This window comes from Phalacrocorax aristotelis, chromosome 2 (genome assembly GCF_949628215.1).
Source record: "Phalacrocorax aristotelis chromosome 2, bGulAri2.1, whole genome shotgun sequence".
Classification (NCBI taxonomy): domain Eukaryota; kingdom Metazoa; phylum Chordata; class Aves; order Suliformes; family Phalacrocoracidae; genus Phalacrocorax; species Phalacrocorax aristotelis.
The window spans coordinates 130,725,721-130,746,100 of NC_134277.1; the positions used below are offsets into that span (position 1 = coordinate 130,725,721).

The 20,380-nt window shown below is 37.1% G+C and overlaps 1 protein-coding gene across 1 annotated transcript in view; it reads left to right on the plus strand.

Moving 5' to 3' along the window:
- PREX2 (phosphatidylinositol-3,4,5-trisphosphate dependent Rac exchange factor 2) overlaps nt 1-15,909 on the plus strand; it is a 186,277-nt gene extending 170,368 nt beyond the window's left edge. Inside the window, exons 38-40 of the mRNA XM_075085197.1 lie at nt 3,481-3,583; nt 10,275-10,342; nt 14,356-15,909. Coding sequence (XP_074941298.1) covers nt 3,481-3,583; nt 10,275-10,342; nt 14,356-14,401 — 217 coding nt within the window. The 3' untranslated portion in view covers nt 14,402-15,909. The remainder of the gene's footprint in view (nt 1-3,480; nt 3,584-10,274; nt 10,343-14,355) is intronic.
- Nucleotides 15,910-20,380: the final 4,471 nt, after the last annotated feature.

Below are 20,380 nucleotides of genomic sequence, written 5' to 3' on the forward strand. Positions count from 1 at the left end.
CTTCCAGTGGTCAGAACTGCTTCCAAATTGCTTTGTAAACTTCAATACCATCTGCTTATCAGCTCTCAAAATGGGGGAGAAGGGTGGATTATTACATATTGCACATATTTGCTGACAATCCTTGATATTGAACCCTGCTCAGACCACCAGAACAGTCTTACCATATGAGGAATTCCCAGCTTTCATATTGTTTCATAAAATTGTACAAATTGTGTTGGTTTAAATTTGCATTTCGTTGATCTCTCTGTGCTTGGCAGTCCTATTGCTGAGGTACTTGCAGTTACGATTTTTCCATCTTACCATCTGATGTTTTGTGTGTGCATTTGTTTCTTTCACAGCTGATTTCCAGGGTAGTTTGATTTGTGATAATGAATATGTAGTAATTCAAAAACTGTATTTGAAGAGCTGGAAGAAGGCACCAGCATGTAAATACAGGTTTACTAGTGAGTCAGTTCAGCATAGCACTGCGGAAGGTTTATATGATCCGTTTTATTAGAGGATGCCATCTCCTTAATTTGGTATTCAAAATGAAGCTATTTGAGTGTTGTTTTTTATATTTAGAAGGTAGTAACCTTATTTTCTAATTACATGACTAAAGCCATAAACAATTATTTATATTTAATTCTGTCATTCACCAGACCTCCTACATGCCTCAAAAGAAACACATAAAAAATGGAGTAGAATAGTTCAGTTGAAAGGGACCTGCAACGATCATCTAGTCCAACTGCCTGACCACTTTAGGGTTGACCAAAAGTTAAAACGTAGTATGAAGGGCATTGTCCAAATGCCTCTTAAACACTGACAAACTTGGGGCATCGACCACCTCTCTAGGAAGCCTGTTCCAGTGTTTGACCACCCTCTTAGTAAAGAAATGATTCCCCATGTCAAGTGTAAAAAAAGTCTAGCAATATTGAATTGTATCTCTAGTGACATATTATATTGAAATGAAATCATGCTACTGATCCTGTTTTAACATTTTTAACATAGTTTAATGAGTAATAAATTTTTTTTAAAGAAACAGTAGCTGTATTTAACTGGCATTACTGTAGGACTTAACCTCAAATGGAAAATGTTTTATTAAAGAGAAGTGATAACATTTAATATGGTCACTGCTGTCATCTTGAGTGTCTTCTCTACTGATTTCCTAGGATACATTAAAAATATTATCTTTAAAATTACTATTTTTTTTTGCCTTGAGTGAGATCTTCCATTTCAGTCTGTTTATATGTCTCAGGACTGTACTGTAGTTGTTGCCTGCTTCCATAGTAGCTTATTAAAGAAATTTTCATTATGCCATTTTACTCTTTGTCTCTGCGTTTCCCACTCTGGTTACGTCTTTGTCTATACACTTGGTAGCCTTTTTTCTTAATCACAGTTGGTGTCGTCAAAATGTAGACAGCTCATAACATCCATGATCACCAGGCATTTCACTGGGTTTTGGAAAAGGAGCAGTTTGGTAGTGTTTTCCAATCACAAGATTAGTGTTTGCACCTAATTCTTCGATCTCACCTTCATTTAGGAGGTTCTTTTGTTAGTTTTGATTCACACATGCAGAATATGGTTTTTGTCTGTTCTGTTAGTCTTTTGGGTTCCAGGAAGATGCGATTTATGGGAAAGTTTGTTCAGTAACTGGTTGGTCAGAAGCTGTACTTTGAGCCCATTAACCTCTATTACACCTACAGAAAGACTTTTTGCCCTTTTTTGCTGGCTTAGATTACACCTGTCAAATTAGATTTCAGGTACTTTTGCTTTTTCCCATTGTCAGTGGTACAAAGCTTCCTTTGCAGTTTGTTCTTGAAGGTTAGATGTTTAGATTTTGGTGCTGGCAAATATTATGAGCATGTACTTTATTTGTACAATATTTCACCTTTCCAAGACAAGATGAAAACTCAGTGTTTAGAATTTCTAGTCTAGTATTTAACTATTATGCACCTTAATCAAACATGTAACATAAAAGATCAATAGATTTTTGCTTCAAGTTAACTCTGGGGTCAGTGTATACAAGAAACTGGGGAATAAAAATTATGTCATTACCAAGGAAAATCACTTAGCTTATAAATTTTTAATGAAGGGCCATTAATAAAGCTACAGATCAAATTTAATATCTTCTACACTCACTACTGTGAAACTTTTTACAGTCCATAAATTTACTTAAGCGGTATTTAAAACGTGTCAGGGTTTGTTGGTTGGGTTGTTTTTTTCAGTAAGAAAATAAGCGCAGACACATTTTTCCTCCTACAGATCTTCTGCTCAGCAAGATGAGTGATTGAAACATATTGTCTGTTCTGTGTGCATAATATAAGCTATGCAGAATCTTTTAGTCAGGATTTTGCCAAAAGGCTACTCAAAAGTATGTTTTAACCATGTGTCTTTGTTTTACTATTTGAACTTGAAATATGCAGCTTCTGTCAGGTTCTGCTGAGGTAGGATCATTTTCTGTACACCTCAGCTTTTTGGTTGAAGAGATTCGATTATTGCAGTACTTTAGTTGTGAACAGAAAAATCATCAAGAAGCTTATTGGTGCAGAATGCAGCCACTCTCACTTCTTGGATGATAGCAGGCCTCAAGCTTCTTGGGCTTTTCAAGAAGTACCTGTTTCTTCTCAGTTTTGTTGCCTTTATCTTTGAGCTTTTTACAGCTTTGGTCTTGATTGTATGAGAAACCATCTATCCATCCTTCTTCTCACCATGACAACTGAAATTGGGTGGCATGTCCAAAATGGCTTTCCCTGCTACTTCTTGTCCTGTGCAGCAACAGGTTGTCCTACAGAAAGATCTTTATCTCTGAAACTTCCCTGGTTGCTCTCACAAAGCAATCATGGCCTTTTCATTAGGGTGTGCTACCATGAGCAGTTTTTGTCCTGAAGTATTTACTTGAAAAAAGATTGGAAAACTAGGAGAGGACAGTTTATTTGAAGGAATGCCCTAATTTATTTATTTCGCTTTTTGAAAGGGAGAAATGTCTCTTTATTTGGACTGAACTGCACTAATGTGGCATGAGACTAACCAAACTAAATTAATGCCAAGAGGACAGGATCCTGGTACCAAAGCTAGGGTCTGCATTAATGGTGGAGGGTGAGAGATAACATGTACAGAAACCACCTGGAAAAGGTTTTATACAATTATAAACAATTCTTCTCCTTGGGTTGTTACTCTCTCATGCACTTGCCAAGACATAATTGGGTTGTGTTTTTTGTTGGTTTGACTTTTTTTTTTTTTTAAACAACAGCAAAAATGGCAAATGCATTTAGTTCTAAGTCAGCAGGATAACTTGTCATGCTCAGAATCTTTCTACTTAAGAAACATTTTAGTGTCCAGGCTAATGCCTGCACAAGTTGGGGAGTGGGGCTGGAATAGGGGGCAGATCTACTATGTAATCTTTTTGTTTATAACTTTTTTTTAAAAAGATAATTGATCTAAAAGCAATTATTATAAGGAAATCACTGCTAGCAGGTAGCTGATTTCTGTCTTCCATTGCAGCTGCACTCTGAGTGTTACCCTGGAGCAGGCAATAATTCTGGCTCGGAGCCATGGGCTACCTCCTCGCTATATCATGCAAGCTACAGATGTCATGCGTAAACAGGTGAGATGCTCACTATGGGTAAGATCTTGATGTTTTCTAACAAGACATGTTATCATCAAACAGGAATGACTTGATCAAGCATTTTTTAACCTCTATCTTAATGTTGTGTAATGTCTGTGCGAGTTTCCTTAGTTAGGGTATTTTCTTGCGTTTTTTTCTTTATCTTCCTTTATTGTTGACTGAAAGGTGGGGATTTTTTAAATAATGGAGCAGGCTGTTTTTAACCAGATGCTTGCTTTCTCTGTATGTGTAAAAGGATCATAATTTTTACAGGGCTATGATTTTACTTAATGTTTTTCGTATAGTAACTGCTGTGGCATTGCCTTACATCAGAATAGTCTGTAGAGTAAGACAACCTTTATTTTAATATGTATTATCCATAAAAATAATTTAAGATTATCAACTGTTGTTAATAAAAAGTGACTCATACTGAATGAAGGGGAAGTGTAGGAAAGAAGGGGAGAAATAAATACCGTGGTTCTTAATTTTTCAAGATTCCTGAGGACAGTGCTTATTTTGAAATAGTGTTTTTCACTCTTTGGTCATAATAGAATATTAGGATTTAGAGGCTGTTGTGGATAGATAACCACCTCAACATGAACCCTTAGTGCTAAGGTATGGCAAAAAATGCTGGATTAAAAGGCACTATCAACTGAAAATGGGGGTTATACTCTACTGTATTGCCACAACTTCTCATAGAATATCTTGTTATCAGATAAATGCTTTCAAAAGGATGTTTGGAATCTTGGAAGGAGTTCAAAGGAGGAGCACGAATGATCCAGAGGTGGTTAGACAGGGCTTATGAAGTGAAGATTAAAGAGCTCAACCTATTCAGTTGATCAAAGAGAGGTTGAGTGGGGACTTAATCACTCTGCGTGCATATGGAACATATATCCCAGCCTGTGGTAGCTTTCAACTTTATGACAAAAGCATAAACAAAATACAGGATGCACTCAGTCTTGAAGTGACAAAGAAATAATTAAATAATGGAACAATTAATCACAGATAAGACAAGATTCATAATTTCTAGGTTTTAATTTGCATCTAATTTTATTAATTCTGCTACATATTCTGTGCAGCAATCACAGTTTAGTTATGAAAATGATCAAACAGCTGTACTTTACTTCTAACTTGCTGTAGATAAAAATGCACACAAGCTAGATCAAACCTTTAGTCCGTAAAAGCAATTCAGTAGATATTCTCAAGCCATAGATTCTGGTCAATTATATATAAAGTGCTGCTGCCTAACATGGATACATCAGAGTAATTAATCTCATTCCTTTTCATACTGGACTTTCACATTATTCTGTGGTGAATAAAACCCCTCAAGGTTCTTGAGTCAGATTGTGTTGGTCTGCTCACTAATTTCAGCTTTAAGTTGACTTGAAAAGCCAGCTTATGCTGTATAAGAATAAACTTGCATGACAGGTTGCTATGTTTGCTTCTGAAGTTCTGGACAAAAGGCAGATCTGGGTATTTTGCAATCAAAAAAATGTGGACATAGGGTTTTGCATACGTCTGCTTGCAGGACGTTCTGTCAAAGGGCACAATTTCAGTGGACAGTTCTAGACCTTTCAAAAACACTGATTCATTTGTGGATCTTCTGCAGTTTATTAAATGAAAATGAAAGACCAAATGAAAGCAACTTGCATGATATCGAGCAGCTGTAACTGTACTTGCTCAAATAGAGATGTAGAAAGAAGCCTGCAGTTGGAGCTACATTCTCTGAAGTAAAACAGCAGGTGATCAATAGCTGTTAAAGATACCAATATCTCAATACCACCCACAGACACTCTAAAAAAGTCTGCTAGTATGTCAAGCCAGACTATTTTCACACATTCTTCCTCTTGCAGGAAACCACTATGGCATTTAATAGAGTAATAATCTTTTGTTGTAGTTTTAAATCGGTCTTGGAGTTCTGTAGTAGAAACACAACCCTCCATTATATTCTAAATGTTTTGGAGTAATTTCAACAATGCACTATGGTATTTTCTAGAAACCTGGATTTAGTGTTTAAATTATCTGTAAGATTTAACTGTTAGGAGCATAATGCAGGTCATAAAACTGGGAGCGGGGGGCGGGGAAGCTTCTTGGGGTTTGGTGCAGAACATTTAGTTAAGGGCACTACATGTGTCTTTTTCCTGGCTTAATATAAACCCCCCCAAAAAAAAAAAAAAAACAAAGAACAACTTTGTTAGTCTATTTATACCCTGAACTTTCGTGGAATAAAGAGATTAGACACAGGGAGCTGCAAATGAAAGGACATCTATTCCATCTGCTGTTCTGGAGAAGCCAGCAATGTTTGCTCCTAGCAGCATCAGCTTTCCACGCAGGGAAACTGTCTTTACTTGAAGCTGACACATCTTCCAGCCTGGAGCACCAGTACTGGGTAACTGGAGGCACCTGACTGAATGGATAACCTCAGGATGTGTTTTTTTCCTTTGAAATTGAATGAGCTCATGATCATGTTTAACAAGACTCATAATAGCCCCAGCTGTATTGCTGGACCAATTTTCAAAGTAATTACCCTGTCAGTTATAATTAGGTATTCATGTGTACCTGTTCTGTGAGAACTACCAACTTGTGAGAGTTGGTATGAACTTGGGTCTGTGGGATGGTCTTAGTTCAGTAGCTGCTGCTTTTCATCGGCTAATCTAGTCTAGATTGAGTTTTAAAATAAAAGTTTTGACAAAACCTCCCAAGTATTTTTTAGTAATTTTATTTACTCTCATATGTTTATTCATGTAAACATCTGTACCCACAAAATACTATGTAAAGCATCCTGACAGGAGTCTGTCTTCAGGATGCAGCAAAGTGCGGCAAGAACAGAGGCCTAGGAAAGGAGCTGCGGGAGGGCATAGGGCTCTGAGGAAGAAAGGTAACTAAAAAGCTGATAAACAGAAACTCTAGGAGAGAATTTGTGTTGTATTTTAAGTGAGTAATCATTTTTCCACATCTTTTCATGAGTATAATAACAGCATTGCATTTTGAATAATTCTCATAAGAACTGTACTGATTTAGATCTCTCTGAGCAGGACATAAAGAGGATCTGTTTTCTTTATGTGACCTGTTCTTGCTATCCTTAAATTAGTGTGTAGCTTGAAAATAAACCTATCATTTTTTTCTCATGGCAATGAAAAGAGTAGTACATATATGGGAGGCCAGATTGATGGTGGTGTCTCCTCAGAGCTGCTGGCATCTTTCACCAGTACCCTGGCAGTACCGGTATGCAGAGGGAAGATTTCTGGAGCCGTGTAGCACAACTATCCTTTATGCCTTGTCAGACAAACAGTTACAGTACTTCCATTGCTATAGCTTTCAGAATATTATTGGACAGCTATAAATTAACAGTATATTGAAATAGAAGTGGTATACTGATGCTCAGTGGAGACAGATATCATGTAGCAAGTTGCTAGTAATTCTTGGGGGCTTCTCCTCAAAATATGTAAGAATCTGGTGGTTCTAAGGTTTACTTTGGTCTCCTGCTAAACAATAAATTACATGGTTGTATAAAGCTAGACTCCTTTTTAAATCAACACATTTGATTTATTATGTGAGCAAAATACTAAAATTAATCTGTCTAGTGAGTGATGCAAATAAAAATAGGCTGGTTGTGTTCTCAGAGGTAGTCACAGCACTGATGTTCAGGATCTACATGTGATTAATTTAGACAGTTTTCCCATGTATATGTATATTCTGGGTCTCAGTTATGTTAATCATATACCAATCTCAGCAGTCTGTCACAGCGGGGTTTCTTTATTATGATAAAATTTTTAGAAAACGGCACTGAGGAAAGGATGCTGAAGGTGATGAAGGTCTGGACTCAACATGTCTAACTTCGTAACCAACATCAGATCAGCTGTCATTATGTAACTCATGACAGACACTTGTTGTATCTGTTCCTAAACCTCCAGTAGTGGAGACTCCTGCACAGAGCTTCCTAAGTGGTCTGTTCCACAGTTTTCTTAACCATTTCACTAGAATGTTTTACTTAGTGCCTTATTTTAGGGTTTTTTTGTGTGTGTGTGGCTTTGTTTTTTTGGTTTTTTTTCAATTTAAGTCTCCTGTTTTCTGTCCCTGATTTTGCTCCCTTTTTAGCAGTAGACTTTTAGTGTTTTGAATGTTTCCAGAGATGGGGCATCTACAACCTCTCTGGGAAACCTGTTCCAGTGTTTCACCACCCTCCTTGTAAAAAAAAGTCTTCCTTATATGTAGCCTGAATTTACCTTCTTTCAGTTTAAAACCATTATCCCCTGTACTATTGCTACAGGCCCTACTAAAAACTGTGTTCCCAATTTGATTATCATTTCCCAGATAAGCCATCACTTTTGTAGAAGAACATCAGTTCATCTGATCTTTCTTTTTTCGGTTGTGTTTTCTTACCTAGTCATTCTCCCTGTTCTCTGAACTCTTTCCAAGTTTTTATTAAAGATGAGAACTATGAAGAATTACAAAAAGATCTTACAGGGCTTCATGATTGAGCAATAAAATGGCAGATGAAAATCAGTGTAGATAACTCTGAAGTAATGCACACAGGGGAAAAAACCAAACCCTAAGTTCGCATTCAAAATAATTGACTGTAAGCTTGCCATTACATGTCATGTTCAAGACCTCAGGATACGATAGTAAACATCAGCTCAATAGCTATCAATAAAGCAGATCAGAAATTATAATGGCTTAGGCAAGGATAGATGACAAGGTAGAAATCATGCTGTCATGAGTTCATTTTGAACTATCTGATGTTCATATCCCTTCCATAGGGCTATAGCATAATGGAAAAGGTTCAGAGAAGGTCAGAAAAAATGATCAACACTTGGGAATGGTTTATAGACAGGACAGACAGACAAAATAATCTAGGGTTGTTCAGCTTCGTGAATGAAGGAGGATGTGACAGAGAACTAAAGAACACGTGGCATGGATAGGGACTGACTATTGTCCTCACCAGTGCAGAACTAAAGGCATCAAATGAAACCGGCAGATTCAAACCAAATTAAAATAGTGGTTCCTGACACAACAAGCTAACACTGTACCCAAGATGTTGATCTCCTTCCACAAGGAGGTTTGTGATGTGAAGTTATTCATGGGTTCAAGATGAGATGGGAAAGAGAAGAGTCACTGAAATCAATTAAATACATACTTGCTGCTAATCAGAGGAAGTGCTGAGTGACTAATAATTGAATTCTGGAGGGGTTCCTGGGGAAAGACATATGTTTGTCATGGTCTGTAGTCATGTCTCTTGCAACTGCTGCAGACAAGCTTACGGAGCTAGATGTAAAGCTAGTAAAATCACTTTTATATTCTCCCTTCAGTTTTGTAGCTACTCTAGTTATTTTTCTCTATCTTTACCATTATTTTTTTTTCTGAAAGAAATGTAAGGACACAGTATTTTTTTATGGCACACATTGATTTACAGAAACTCTGAGAACCTACCTGCGTGCAACCAGCCAGCCTTTTTCATCTTTTGTTTGAGGCGGTAACAGTGAACTAACACCTCCTCAATTACCTGGGTATGAGATTTCAGTCAAATGCAAGGTCTAGTCTTGCTCTACGTATTGAATCAATTATTATACCTCATTTTTACATCGTGTACAGCTGCCATTGTAGCCCTGTTTGGAATGTTAATTATCTTTTGTGTTTCAGAACAATCTAAGATCTCACTGTAAGGATTCTCAGATTATATATTTTTGTTCTGTTATTTTGTCCTGAATTTAGGTAGTACAGAAGGAGAAATAAAGGGGGGGTCAGTGCGTATATTAATAGACAGAACAAGTAGTTTCCATCTCCTTTAAAATGTTAGAAAACATTAAGAGACTGTAAATCTAACTGTTTCTTCATGATCACTCCTTTACATTAATAAAACTGCACTTCAAAAGCTAACCTCATTTGAAAACAAATTTGACTAAGTTCTTTCATATGTCTAAGCTAGTTTGTTTGCAGAAGAGTCTGCATTTTTCACTGTCATGGTATATGAACATTGTGCATGTTTTATCTTCCTCCTTACTGCATGAGTCAGTGAGACAAAAGTACTTTCATTATTGTTTTTCAAAGGATCAACTGAGGTAGAGAGAGACCACCTTTTCCAGTTGACCCTGCTTATAGGCAAGGGTGTCGGACTAAACAATCTTGGGAGGTCCCTTCCAACCTGATCTTTTTTGTGATTCTGTGATTATAAAGGAAGAGTAGGACTGCATTTTCTAATCCTAATTTAATGCCTCGATTTAGGCCATTTTTCTGGGTTTAACTATAAAGCTATTCATAGGAAATAATCTGTAATATTTGTTTGTTCAGAAGTTCAGAGGAAATAAGTGACATTTCAGAAAAGAGCTTTGATATCCATGCCTTCTACAAAGAATGGTGGCAAAAAATCAAATAAATTGACACAAGATGTGTTTGGATTGTTTTAAACCTTAAATGTTATTTTTTTATGAAGTCTTTTATGTTAACAAGATATATGTAGGCATTTATTTAATGACAAGTGGAAAGATTTTGTCTCTTTTCTGCATATTTCTCTAAGTGAAGGATTAATGTACTGCTTTAACTTGTTCCCCACCTTAGAAATGTAGAGTTGTTTGGGACCTAGAACATATGTATTAAATAATTATAATCAATGTTTATGTTCATCAAGAAAGCATAGAAAACTTTCTAACTTATGTTGAAATAAATGAAGCAAAATTGTTGTTTTCTTTCACAGGGTGCAAGAGTACAAAACACAGCCAAGAATTTAGGAGTGAGGGATCGAACACCACAGTCCGTCCCAAGGTAACTGTTTTTGTCCTAGTCCATCATTTTTTCTAGTTAGTGCCAAATTCTGTCCTAGCTGCTCAAAAGCTAACAATAAACATTGCCTGCATTGTGCACTAACTGGTAAGATTTGGCTTTTAATCATTTACCTTCTTAGCCATACAATTTTAATTAAAGTAATTAGTTGCAGAGGTTTGGGCTATGTTGCACTTCAAAACGTGCCCATATTTGAAAAATGAAACCTAGTTCCCGTTAATTATGAAAACACTGGAGTACGTTCTTCATCACTTGTGATGTTTAGTGGTTTTGGGGAAATATTCATAACTAAACCCATAACCCCATTTTAATGAAATACTATACTGCAATATCTCAGCAAAGTCATGTTATAGTTGCTTTTAGAGATGATGTAGTCTTTTTTTGTCTTTTTCTGAAACATCCATTAGAATGAAAAATGCGACTGTTCTATATTTATCCAGCTTTTTAATGCTGTGATGGATTGCAGGTACCTGAAATGTTTCTTAACAAGCACAATACTTATAAATGAAAATAACCACACAGTAGTGTTCTTAATTTTATTTTAAAGTGGTTTTATTAATCCAGCTCTAAATTAAACTTTTTTTAACCAATTTAAAACATAATGCTTTTTGTGGACTAATGATCACACATTGAATGAGCTGAACGGATATGTGGAATACATAACAGACCCACTGTGGTGTTTCAATTTCAGTGAAGAAACAATGAATTAGTAATACCTAATCAAGGTAACCATGTGAATGAACACGTACAGCATCCATAACCACACAGAAAGAAATACTCGGGAACTTTTTCTTACGCAATTTGCTCCCCTTTTCTCATGTGTCTCAGTTTCTCCCAGCAGGGATTCAGGCTACTGCTCATAATTTGTTTGTGACAAGTCACAGCACATTGTTCCTTGCCCATGCTGGATCTGATTCTAGAAAAGGAGTGTACCTTAAGTGTACATGGTATAAGCAGATCTGAGAAGCAGCTGCTGTTCCGTTGCTGAGTAGCAGCATTTGTTGGAGTATATATGCATCTTGCTTGCCCCATAAAGGAGATGAAATAAGATCCAGGAAAAGTACTGATTCTAGGGTAAACCTATCAGGCATAAGGTCATTGCCCTTACCAGCAGATGAGGGCATCCCTTCTCACGTCAGTTACTAGTTTAGAGGCAATCCAAGACGAAAACTGCCTGAGGGCCTTGCATTGGAGTAACCTAAGTCAGTAAAATAACATTTAATGCAATAAGAGCTGTGTAAAGCCTTTTTATATTTTGGACAGTATGTTTTTGGCCTTACATGGACTCTTCCTTCATGACGTAACTCTGGAGACAGCCAGAGAGTTGTAAACAAAACTTTTCCCACCTCTAAATGACAGAATATGTATCTAGATTCAAAGCTTTTGTGATAAAGAAAAAAAATCTATGTTCTTAAAAAGAAAAACAGCCATCAATTTGCATCAGTTGAGAAAAGAGCACCTCTTTCTATTTGATGCTCCCACAGCATAGCAATGAAAAGCTGAAGGAAAATTGAGATGGCTCCTAGAACATGGAATGGACAGATGTACCCAAGCACACTTGCCAGCCAGCAGCAACAGCAATGTCACAGGGATATCTCATTGACTTCAGTGTTTGGGGCATTTGGTGTACCATTAGAGAGATAAGTCACATAAGTCAGAATATTCATCAGCAGGAGTGATACTTTTGATGTATAGGTAAACGATACCGAGGGTTCTCAATTCTTTGCCTTGACAAGAATTTTACCACTACATTTGGCTCCATTTAACGTTACTTAACAGTGTTCTCAGTAGTTGCCACTGTTTTCTGTCTTTTCTCAGCTAATCTGTTTGTACCATCTCAAATGGTTGTTCTGTACCTATTGACCCAGAACAGGCTGTTTCTGCTCTATAGCATCTTCAGCAACTCTAGCTCCTCTGGGATTTATGCAGCCTTTTTGTTAGTTTGCTTCAGAATTCCCCTATATCACTTGCTCTGAAGACAAGTAATCTTAATCATTACCATTTTAACCTGAAGAATACACAGACCTTGGTACTTGGGGGCTGAGCTTTTATGCACATTGTTCCATAGAAATTACATTTTACTAAAATGTCCATCAAGAACTACCCCACTGCAATTACTTAGATGAGAACCTGACAGCTTTTTTATCCGTCTTTTGCTAGCTTTGAATATTACTGCTTTATTACACCAGCAGAATCAAATAACTCAAACCTTGTTTATTTTTCTCTGCATACTTGTCTGTATAAAGATCAGGCCATCTTATTCTCTCATTGGTATACAAATATGAGGTATATGCGTATTGACGTATATACAGCTCCTAACAAATATATTGGTGTCTGCACAATGTGACCTTAAATTATCATGTTTCTGAATCTGCCACATGACGAAGTGGAAGAGCCCAGTGATCTTCAGAACATATTATGGGGCTGGTTTGAAAGCAGGTTTGCAGCTGCCGTGTGGCTGACAGAACTGATGCTCCTTGTCCTTACCATCCAGAAACAATACTGCTCGATAATCACTTCCAGTGAGATTCAGAGAAAAGTTAGTTAACCCACGCCCATTGTGTGTTGTTGTCGGTGTCCCATGGGTTTTAACTCCCAAGGGAACTGAAATAAGAGAACAGCTGCTATCCTGCCCTGCTCTAGCATAGCCATAGGATGCTTTTTCTGACTGGATGTGCCTGGACGTTGAAGAGGGTTTCAGTACGCATGGGGCCAGCCATACAGACTGTGCCTCACATAATTTCAGTAGCAGAGTGTCATGCCAACTCTTGAATTGTTTGGGCAGCCCAGCCACATGTACAGATTTTTGTTTTCTGGGTTGATTTGTAGTATGATTTTGAAATTTATGATTAGTTAAAATGGGGTCATATAAATTAACGTGATGTATAGCAGGCAAATTTGCAAAATATACTTAGGGTATCTAAGTTTTCCAAGCATCTTAAATATCCCTTGCCCCCAAGTCACTGGATGATTCACCACCCTTCCTCTAGCCAGACCTACCATACCTGCTATTTCTGTCGCTTTGGTATTTCAGTATCAGACATTCTTCATGTTAAGTATTAATGCACATGCTGTGTCATTGTCTCTTCACTTTTGTCTTCTGATGCTTTTTCTCCTTGCCATGCCATAGTCGGTCTCTTCTCTTTGCTGTCTCTTCAATGATGCACTTTCCTTGAGGAAAATATGTAATATCCAAATGAGATCATGTCTATTGCTGGTTCTAATTGCTGTGGTTGCAGGGAGATACTGTGTGCTGGACATACTTCCAGAACACAGAGCCTGAGGTCAGAATAATTGCCATTTATTTTCAGTAGTCCTAATATTAGGGTAAAGATTCAAATACTTGCTAATAACCAAGCCCATGCAAAAGGGTTTAACAGAAGTTCAAACGCATTTTTAAATGAAGGAGTGGCTATTTCAGTCTGTACTGAGGTAGTCATTTGAACAGAATCTTACTCATATTGACTTCTTACATGTAGAAATGACTACACGTAGAGAATTTAAAATCTTCATGCTGGTGTGTCACACGTCTGACATCTGTTTTACGTTCTCCCAACAGCACTGGTTTTATAGGGAGCTGTGTTAGAGTGAGGTCTGACTGTGCCAAAACAAAACAAAAATGGAAGCAATTGCATTCACCAAGGAGCTTTTCCAATTTAAAAATTCAGAGCAACAACTGGTAATTGGGTTAGTGGGGACTTAGGTTTCTCCAGAACAGGGTGTTCAGTGCAGAAGTATGAAAACTTGACTAAACTGGAATGTCTTTATAAAGTTGCTGATAGATGTGTGTTTTAATGATATGACTTCCAATGTAAACATTCATGCTCATAAATAAGACTTTACTGGTTTTATATCAATGTCATTAAACTGAATTCAATACCTCTTGTTTTGCAGTGTAGGAAGACTTAGATTTAGTTTGTGTTCTTTCAATTTACCCATTTTAATAATGACCAAGCTCTCACAATAACAATTGCTTTGCTTTTTGTCATTGTCAGATTATACAAGCTATGCCAGCCACCACCACCTGTTGGAGAAGAATGAGGAGAACTGCTCCAGAAAATAATCCAATAATGGCCTTTAGGATACTGGGACTATATGACAAAACCTGACTGCACTATAGCAGTATGTGCCTGGGGCTTTGATAAATATAAAAAACCTTTTACTCAGGATAAAGAAAAAAATACCCTAAATATTCTCTATTGGCAATGAAAAATGACTTCCAAAAAGCATTTCTGGAACCTGTGCACTCCGGCCTTAACACTAGTAGAACAGGAATCTTCCTCGGGAATTTTACACTGGAATCAGGTTCATTTGATGTGTCTTGTTCAGCCACATGATAAGCATAGCCAGCAGCTTGAAAAAGAACGGTTTGTTCAGAGAGAATGACTTCACTTGTACACTATGCAGAACGCGTTCTTGTGGAAGGAGTAAAAGCCTAGATAAACTAGGCTTGATAATGAGCATGCACTTCATATGGAGCCCTTTGCACTGATAATCCCTTTTTTCCTGTCGCCATCATAATTTCTCAGAATGATGACATTACTCTTCAAGGTTATAATGTAAGTGAGGTTTAAAGATGGAAAAACTCATCTCAGAATTGTGTTTAATGGCTGCAGGCAGACTGCTGCTATGAACATGTGCTTGTAATCAGTAAACTCAGCCAAGTCTTAAGCAGTCTGTTGTCATACTCCTTTAGAAGGAATACCTATGTGGCATATGAGGTGAGGTTTTGCCCTTTTTTAATTGCCATTATAATGAAGGAGAAGTAGGGTAAGTCTGATCTTCATCCACAGTTAGACTGAATCTCAGACTGTCTAATGGATGTTTTACATTACTGTGCCTTTGCATTATTTTCCAGAGTTGTATATATTCTGGTAGAGTACGATACTAGCAAATCTACATAAGGTGAGGATGAGGCATTGTTGTTATGTTTAACTGGAAATGTCTGTGGTTTAAGTTGAAGCATAGTTTGGGGGTTTGATGTTTTATGCTACCGTTTCATGTATTTTGTCAGAATTATTTTGTATAGCGTTTCAGTTCTTTGCAGTGGTGATTGTTATAGATTTATTTTGAAATTGTACTGAGCATTTAGAGGGCCCGGGGAAAATGTATCTGCATTTGGCTGTTCTTTTGGCCAAGAATTTTCAGAGAAAACGCCCCCAAATGAATTTTCATTATGTGAACACATTAAAACAAAAAGTATATCCTGAAATAGTTCTACTTGTAGCAGTAGCTATGGAGTCTATTAGATCAGGACATACACTGTCTGAATAAAAGTTGCTTTTTTGTACAACGGCGGCCTATCGTTATGCTGTAGCAATCAAACCTCACAACATAATTGTTGCATATTATCTAGTTATTTATGAAATCTTGAACAGATATATTAATCCACAATGAAATAAGTGAGAATTCAAAATGAGCTCTACTCTTGCAGAGAGTGGTTTTTATATAGGATATCTAGGGGACTTTTTACTTTTCTCCAAAGGAGGAATTAGAGCTCCTACCTTTTTCAGTATTCTTAATGTTTTTACACAGACTTTAACTTTGCTAAGAAAAAAAAAATATTTTTATATATCCACAGATATATATGTCTGCGCTTATATGTGAGTTTCAATATGTATATATTTATGTAGTCATATCAATTACTGGTCCAACCTTAAATATAGAATGTTTGCCTTAAACTGTGACAAAAACATGCAATAATGAACACTTCAGTAACAATTTCTCCTTTGTGCTCTGAAGTTTACACTCTTCAGTAGTTACTGGAAGCTGTGGGACTATAATCTTTTTTATTTTAAAAAACCCAACAAAACCAGAAAACAAAGTTTTACTCTTTAGAAACTTACCCTTTTTGTCTAGGATGACCTAATGCTTGTACATAAGAAAGAGTCACGATTTCTATAGTTGCTATTCTAGTCAGGATCTCATACTTTTGGATGTGTTTTATTCAGAGAGGCAGTACTGGCTAGGGTAATTCCCGCTCCAGGCGAAAGCGCCAAAAATGTTTCAGATTCTGCTAGTTCAGACATCAGGAGTACGGAGAAGCCGTAACCACCTCATGCCAAGGATGGTGCCGGTGTCAGCCCTGGCTGCAACCTCACGTCTTCCTGTGAGATTTGCCCACATGGGTTTTGGGTTTATACTGTGAGGCAAGTCAGCTGTCAGCTGCGTGGAGCTCCTAATCCTGTGTAATGTAAAAAACCCTAGAGGACAAAGTGTGTTGCGTGTACACACGTTGTTGCAACTAGTCACCACTTTTTTTAATTGCATTGAAAACGGTAAGAGTGCAAATATGCCAAAATAGTCGCCTGTACAATCTGGTAATTGTCTAATTCATTTTGTTGTTGAAAGTATGGGGTGATAGTTGTAAGTCAGTCACTGGACCAGATTCTTTAGTTGCTGTTTCATGAGTGCGCAGCAGAAAATTTGATGTCTTGGTTTTGTATCTAATTTTTGGTTCTTCATCCACACCCACACCCCACACCCCGGTAGTTTCAAAAACTTATTCAGCACTAGGAGCTTCATGGGTGACCCATGCTGCAAAATAAAGTATCTGTTTAGCCTGATATCAAAGGGGCTGAGCAACTGAAGCCCTGTTTTTCTGGGATTGCTAGGATTTGTAGGATTTCCAGAGGAAATTGGGCGTGAATGTCCCACTGACTGTCTATGGAAGTGGGTGCCTAATTTGTCAAAATTTCTTTCAGAAGCCAGTGTTCACTTGAAACATTGTGCAGCTTTTCAAACTGCCTTTTTTTGTCCTTCTGTCTTCAGAGCACACGGCACATTCTAACACATCTGGCTTCTCATAACATTAGATGAACCTTTAGGAAGCCCATTATAAAATTATAAATTGACACATGTTCATTATTGAAGCTCTTTGTCTTGTTTGGTATATGTAGATGGTGCATTTGTTTCTTATGCAAGGTGCACTTGCGGAGTAAAAAATTAAAAAAAAAACCAACACATTTTCATCTCAGTATTTATCCTCCCATAAGTTTTTAGACTTACAGATGACAATAAGAGATGACCAAGAGTGATGATTTACAAGAACCGTGACACCCGTAGCTTGTTAAATCTTTGCTTCTACAACAACAGATTATGCAGTCTATTTTTATGACAATGTGTTGTACTGGTTTAAGGAAAGCATTCTGTATGTAGTTTTTACTTTTTCATCCACGACAAGTGTAATTCTTCTGGGAATAAATTCAAGGATCTAGAGACATTACCAAATACCGACTACCATGATGCAGTGGTAGCCTATGGGGGAGATATAGGAGATTTAACAGCTGGGAAGGGAGGGTTAAGGGCCAAGGAACAGCTAAGTTGCCATAGGGTTCATGCTTGGAGGAAACTTAGATTTTAATTTTAGGGTAGAGCTAATGATGTTTGGCCTATCTTTGTAACCATCATCTATGAACAATAGGATGCTAAACAATCTTTAATCTATGAAATGAGCATTGATTCAGTCTAGTTCCCCAGATTAAGTAATTCTTAGATTGTAAATGTAAATGAATATAAAAATGTATATATTCCAGTTTCTTGATGTCAAACATTTTTGTGTTTAGGGATCCATTTTAAAGTAAATAGTCCTGCTATCAGCTGAACCAACCAACCCATTTTATGTCCACTGAGAGCGCTGCAGTCTTTAGTGGCTTTTTAGATAGTTTTCACTGGGTTTTAGCAAATGCGTCATGGTTTTGGATTGTTTTTTATTCGTTTGTGTTAATGCAGTCAATAGTGGTCAGAACTGCTCTTCTACTGTTTTAGAGCCAAAACGATTAAACTTAAGCTGATGAGGATTTATAGTAATCATACTTCATTTCATTTGTTAGAATCTCCTAATGGGAAAAAATGAACCAGTTTTATTGATCTGTTTTTACCCAGAGAAATTCACAAGCGAGCAACAGTGATTTTTTTTTTTTTGTTTTATTAAGTCATTGTCAGATGTAGTGTGTGTGTATATATATTTAAGACAATTGCCTGAATGTGAGTATGCACATCATGGTTAAGCATGATGCTCAAAAAAAGAGAAAGTATCTTTCATTTATTTTCATTTAAATTGTGAAGTCGGTAACTGTAGTATATATACATATTGTACCGTACTCTTTCCAGCTACTTCATGGATATGTCTGCCAGCATTTTACGCATATTTTGCACCATTTTTGTTTAACATTATGAACAGAGGAGAGTTTCTCTAGCTAATGCATTGCCTTATGTATTTTATCTCTGTACTTGTTGATAAATGCAGGTAGTGCTTTTCTAATTGTACTCCAGCAGTACACTGGCATTGGTAAATTAGATGCACAGTGCATACCTGTCTCAGGATACCTGGATTTTTCATCATTAGGTTTTGAAGTATAAAAAGATACTGAACTCATATTTTTGTATGCTGATAATTGTGTAGGGTTTTTTTATATACTGTATATATTCATCAAGTTTTCCTAAAGAAAATGTATTATTAAGAATGTTTCCCTTTTCGTGCTAGAAGATGTGGGTTTATGTTTTCTTGTTATGTATGTATAAATGAATACACAGCATGCACAGTCATGCAGAAGTGAACACCGGTGAGAAATTTCAGATTGTCCAGAGGCCAATCAAGTAGTCGTTTCTTATGTTCTTCTCCAGAAAGAGCATTTCCATGCTAGAAATCCACTATGGCTACAGTGGAACTACTTCAGAAATAACTTCTGCTTCAGTTGGAAAGTCCAATAGAGTGTTCAAAGTAGCTGGGGCATTTCTGCAAGTACTTAGATTTGGACTTTCATGGGAATATCCACAACATCGTTTGTGGGGGTGTGTGTCTTATCTGTGCCATGTGCCAGACTCAAAAGAGTAAGCAGCCTTATTAGATTTTTAACACCCTGTATATAGTGTACGTATTTGGTTATACTTGTGTTACACTTTAAAAATGAACTTAATTTCTGCATTGAGTATTGCACACGTTTTTCAAATGAAGAATATATTGTTTGTAACGTCTCATTAAGCACAAGCGAGCATTACTGCTTTGAAATATTATGTATAAGTACAGCCATACAAAGAATCTCTCGGTAAGCTTTTGTTTGAAAACAGTCAAACTAGCAGCTCTGTGGGTAGTTGAGTTTGTTAGAAATAACCTTTGGAATTTGTTATCAAATATCCTTGAAACATGGATTTAAATTGCTATTTCATTTTTTGTAAAGTGCCTGTGTAGCAAACATACTTTGAATCAGTTGCTGTATTGATTATGGGTTAAACTAATACTGTGTACTTTTAGATCTATGGTTTATTTTTTTAGTCTACATATTAAAGACTGGAATGGTAACAATGTATTACAAAACGTCAGACTTTAATAAAACCATTCATAATATGGCCACTGCAAATCTCGTTATTTGCAAGCAGGAAATGAGTTGAGGTGAAGGGGGTGGGTTGAGGGTCTTTGTTTCAGCATGGCTGCCCTAGGAATTCTGCTGCAGGAGAACAGAAATTAAACTTATAGAAATAAATGTTTATAATAAGAACCTCTTCTGAGAACCCAGGCCCAATCTAGGTTCATTGCTGACAGTTAAAGTATATCTTTATAACCAGCGGAAAACTGAAGCGCACGTGAGCAGCAGTCCCTGGCTTTGGGCAGCTGTGTTCTGTGAAGGCTGGAAGAGACACAGGCATGAAAATCCCCTTTTGGCCCCATGGTGCCATGACTGCCCCACGAAGGTCCAAAACATCCACCATTTCTGGCATTCCCTTGTCTGAAGACTAAAGCGTGAAGTGGTCATCCTGGGCACAAGGATAATCTGACGAGCATAACGTAGAATATTGCACCCCCTGTGCTAAAAAACCACCGATAAACGACTGATCCTTTAGAGGGATTGAGCACTAGCTCCTAGCTACTGCTGGGATGCCAGGGGTTTGAGTTTTTCATAGGACTGAAAGCTGATGAAATATTAGACCTTGCTGAGCAGTTGTCTCTATATGAAGGAAGTTCTGATTTCTACATTATGGTTGTGATCAAGACCAAGAGGAACAGTGGAGGTAAGACCAAAA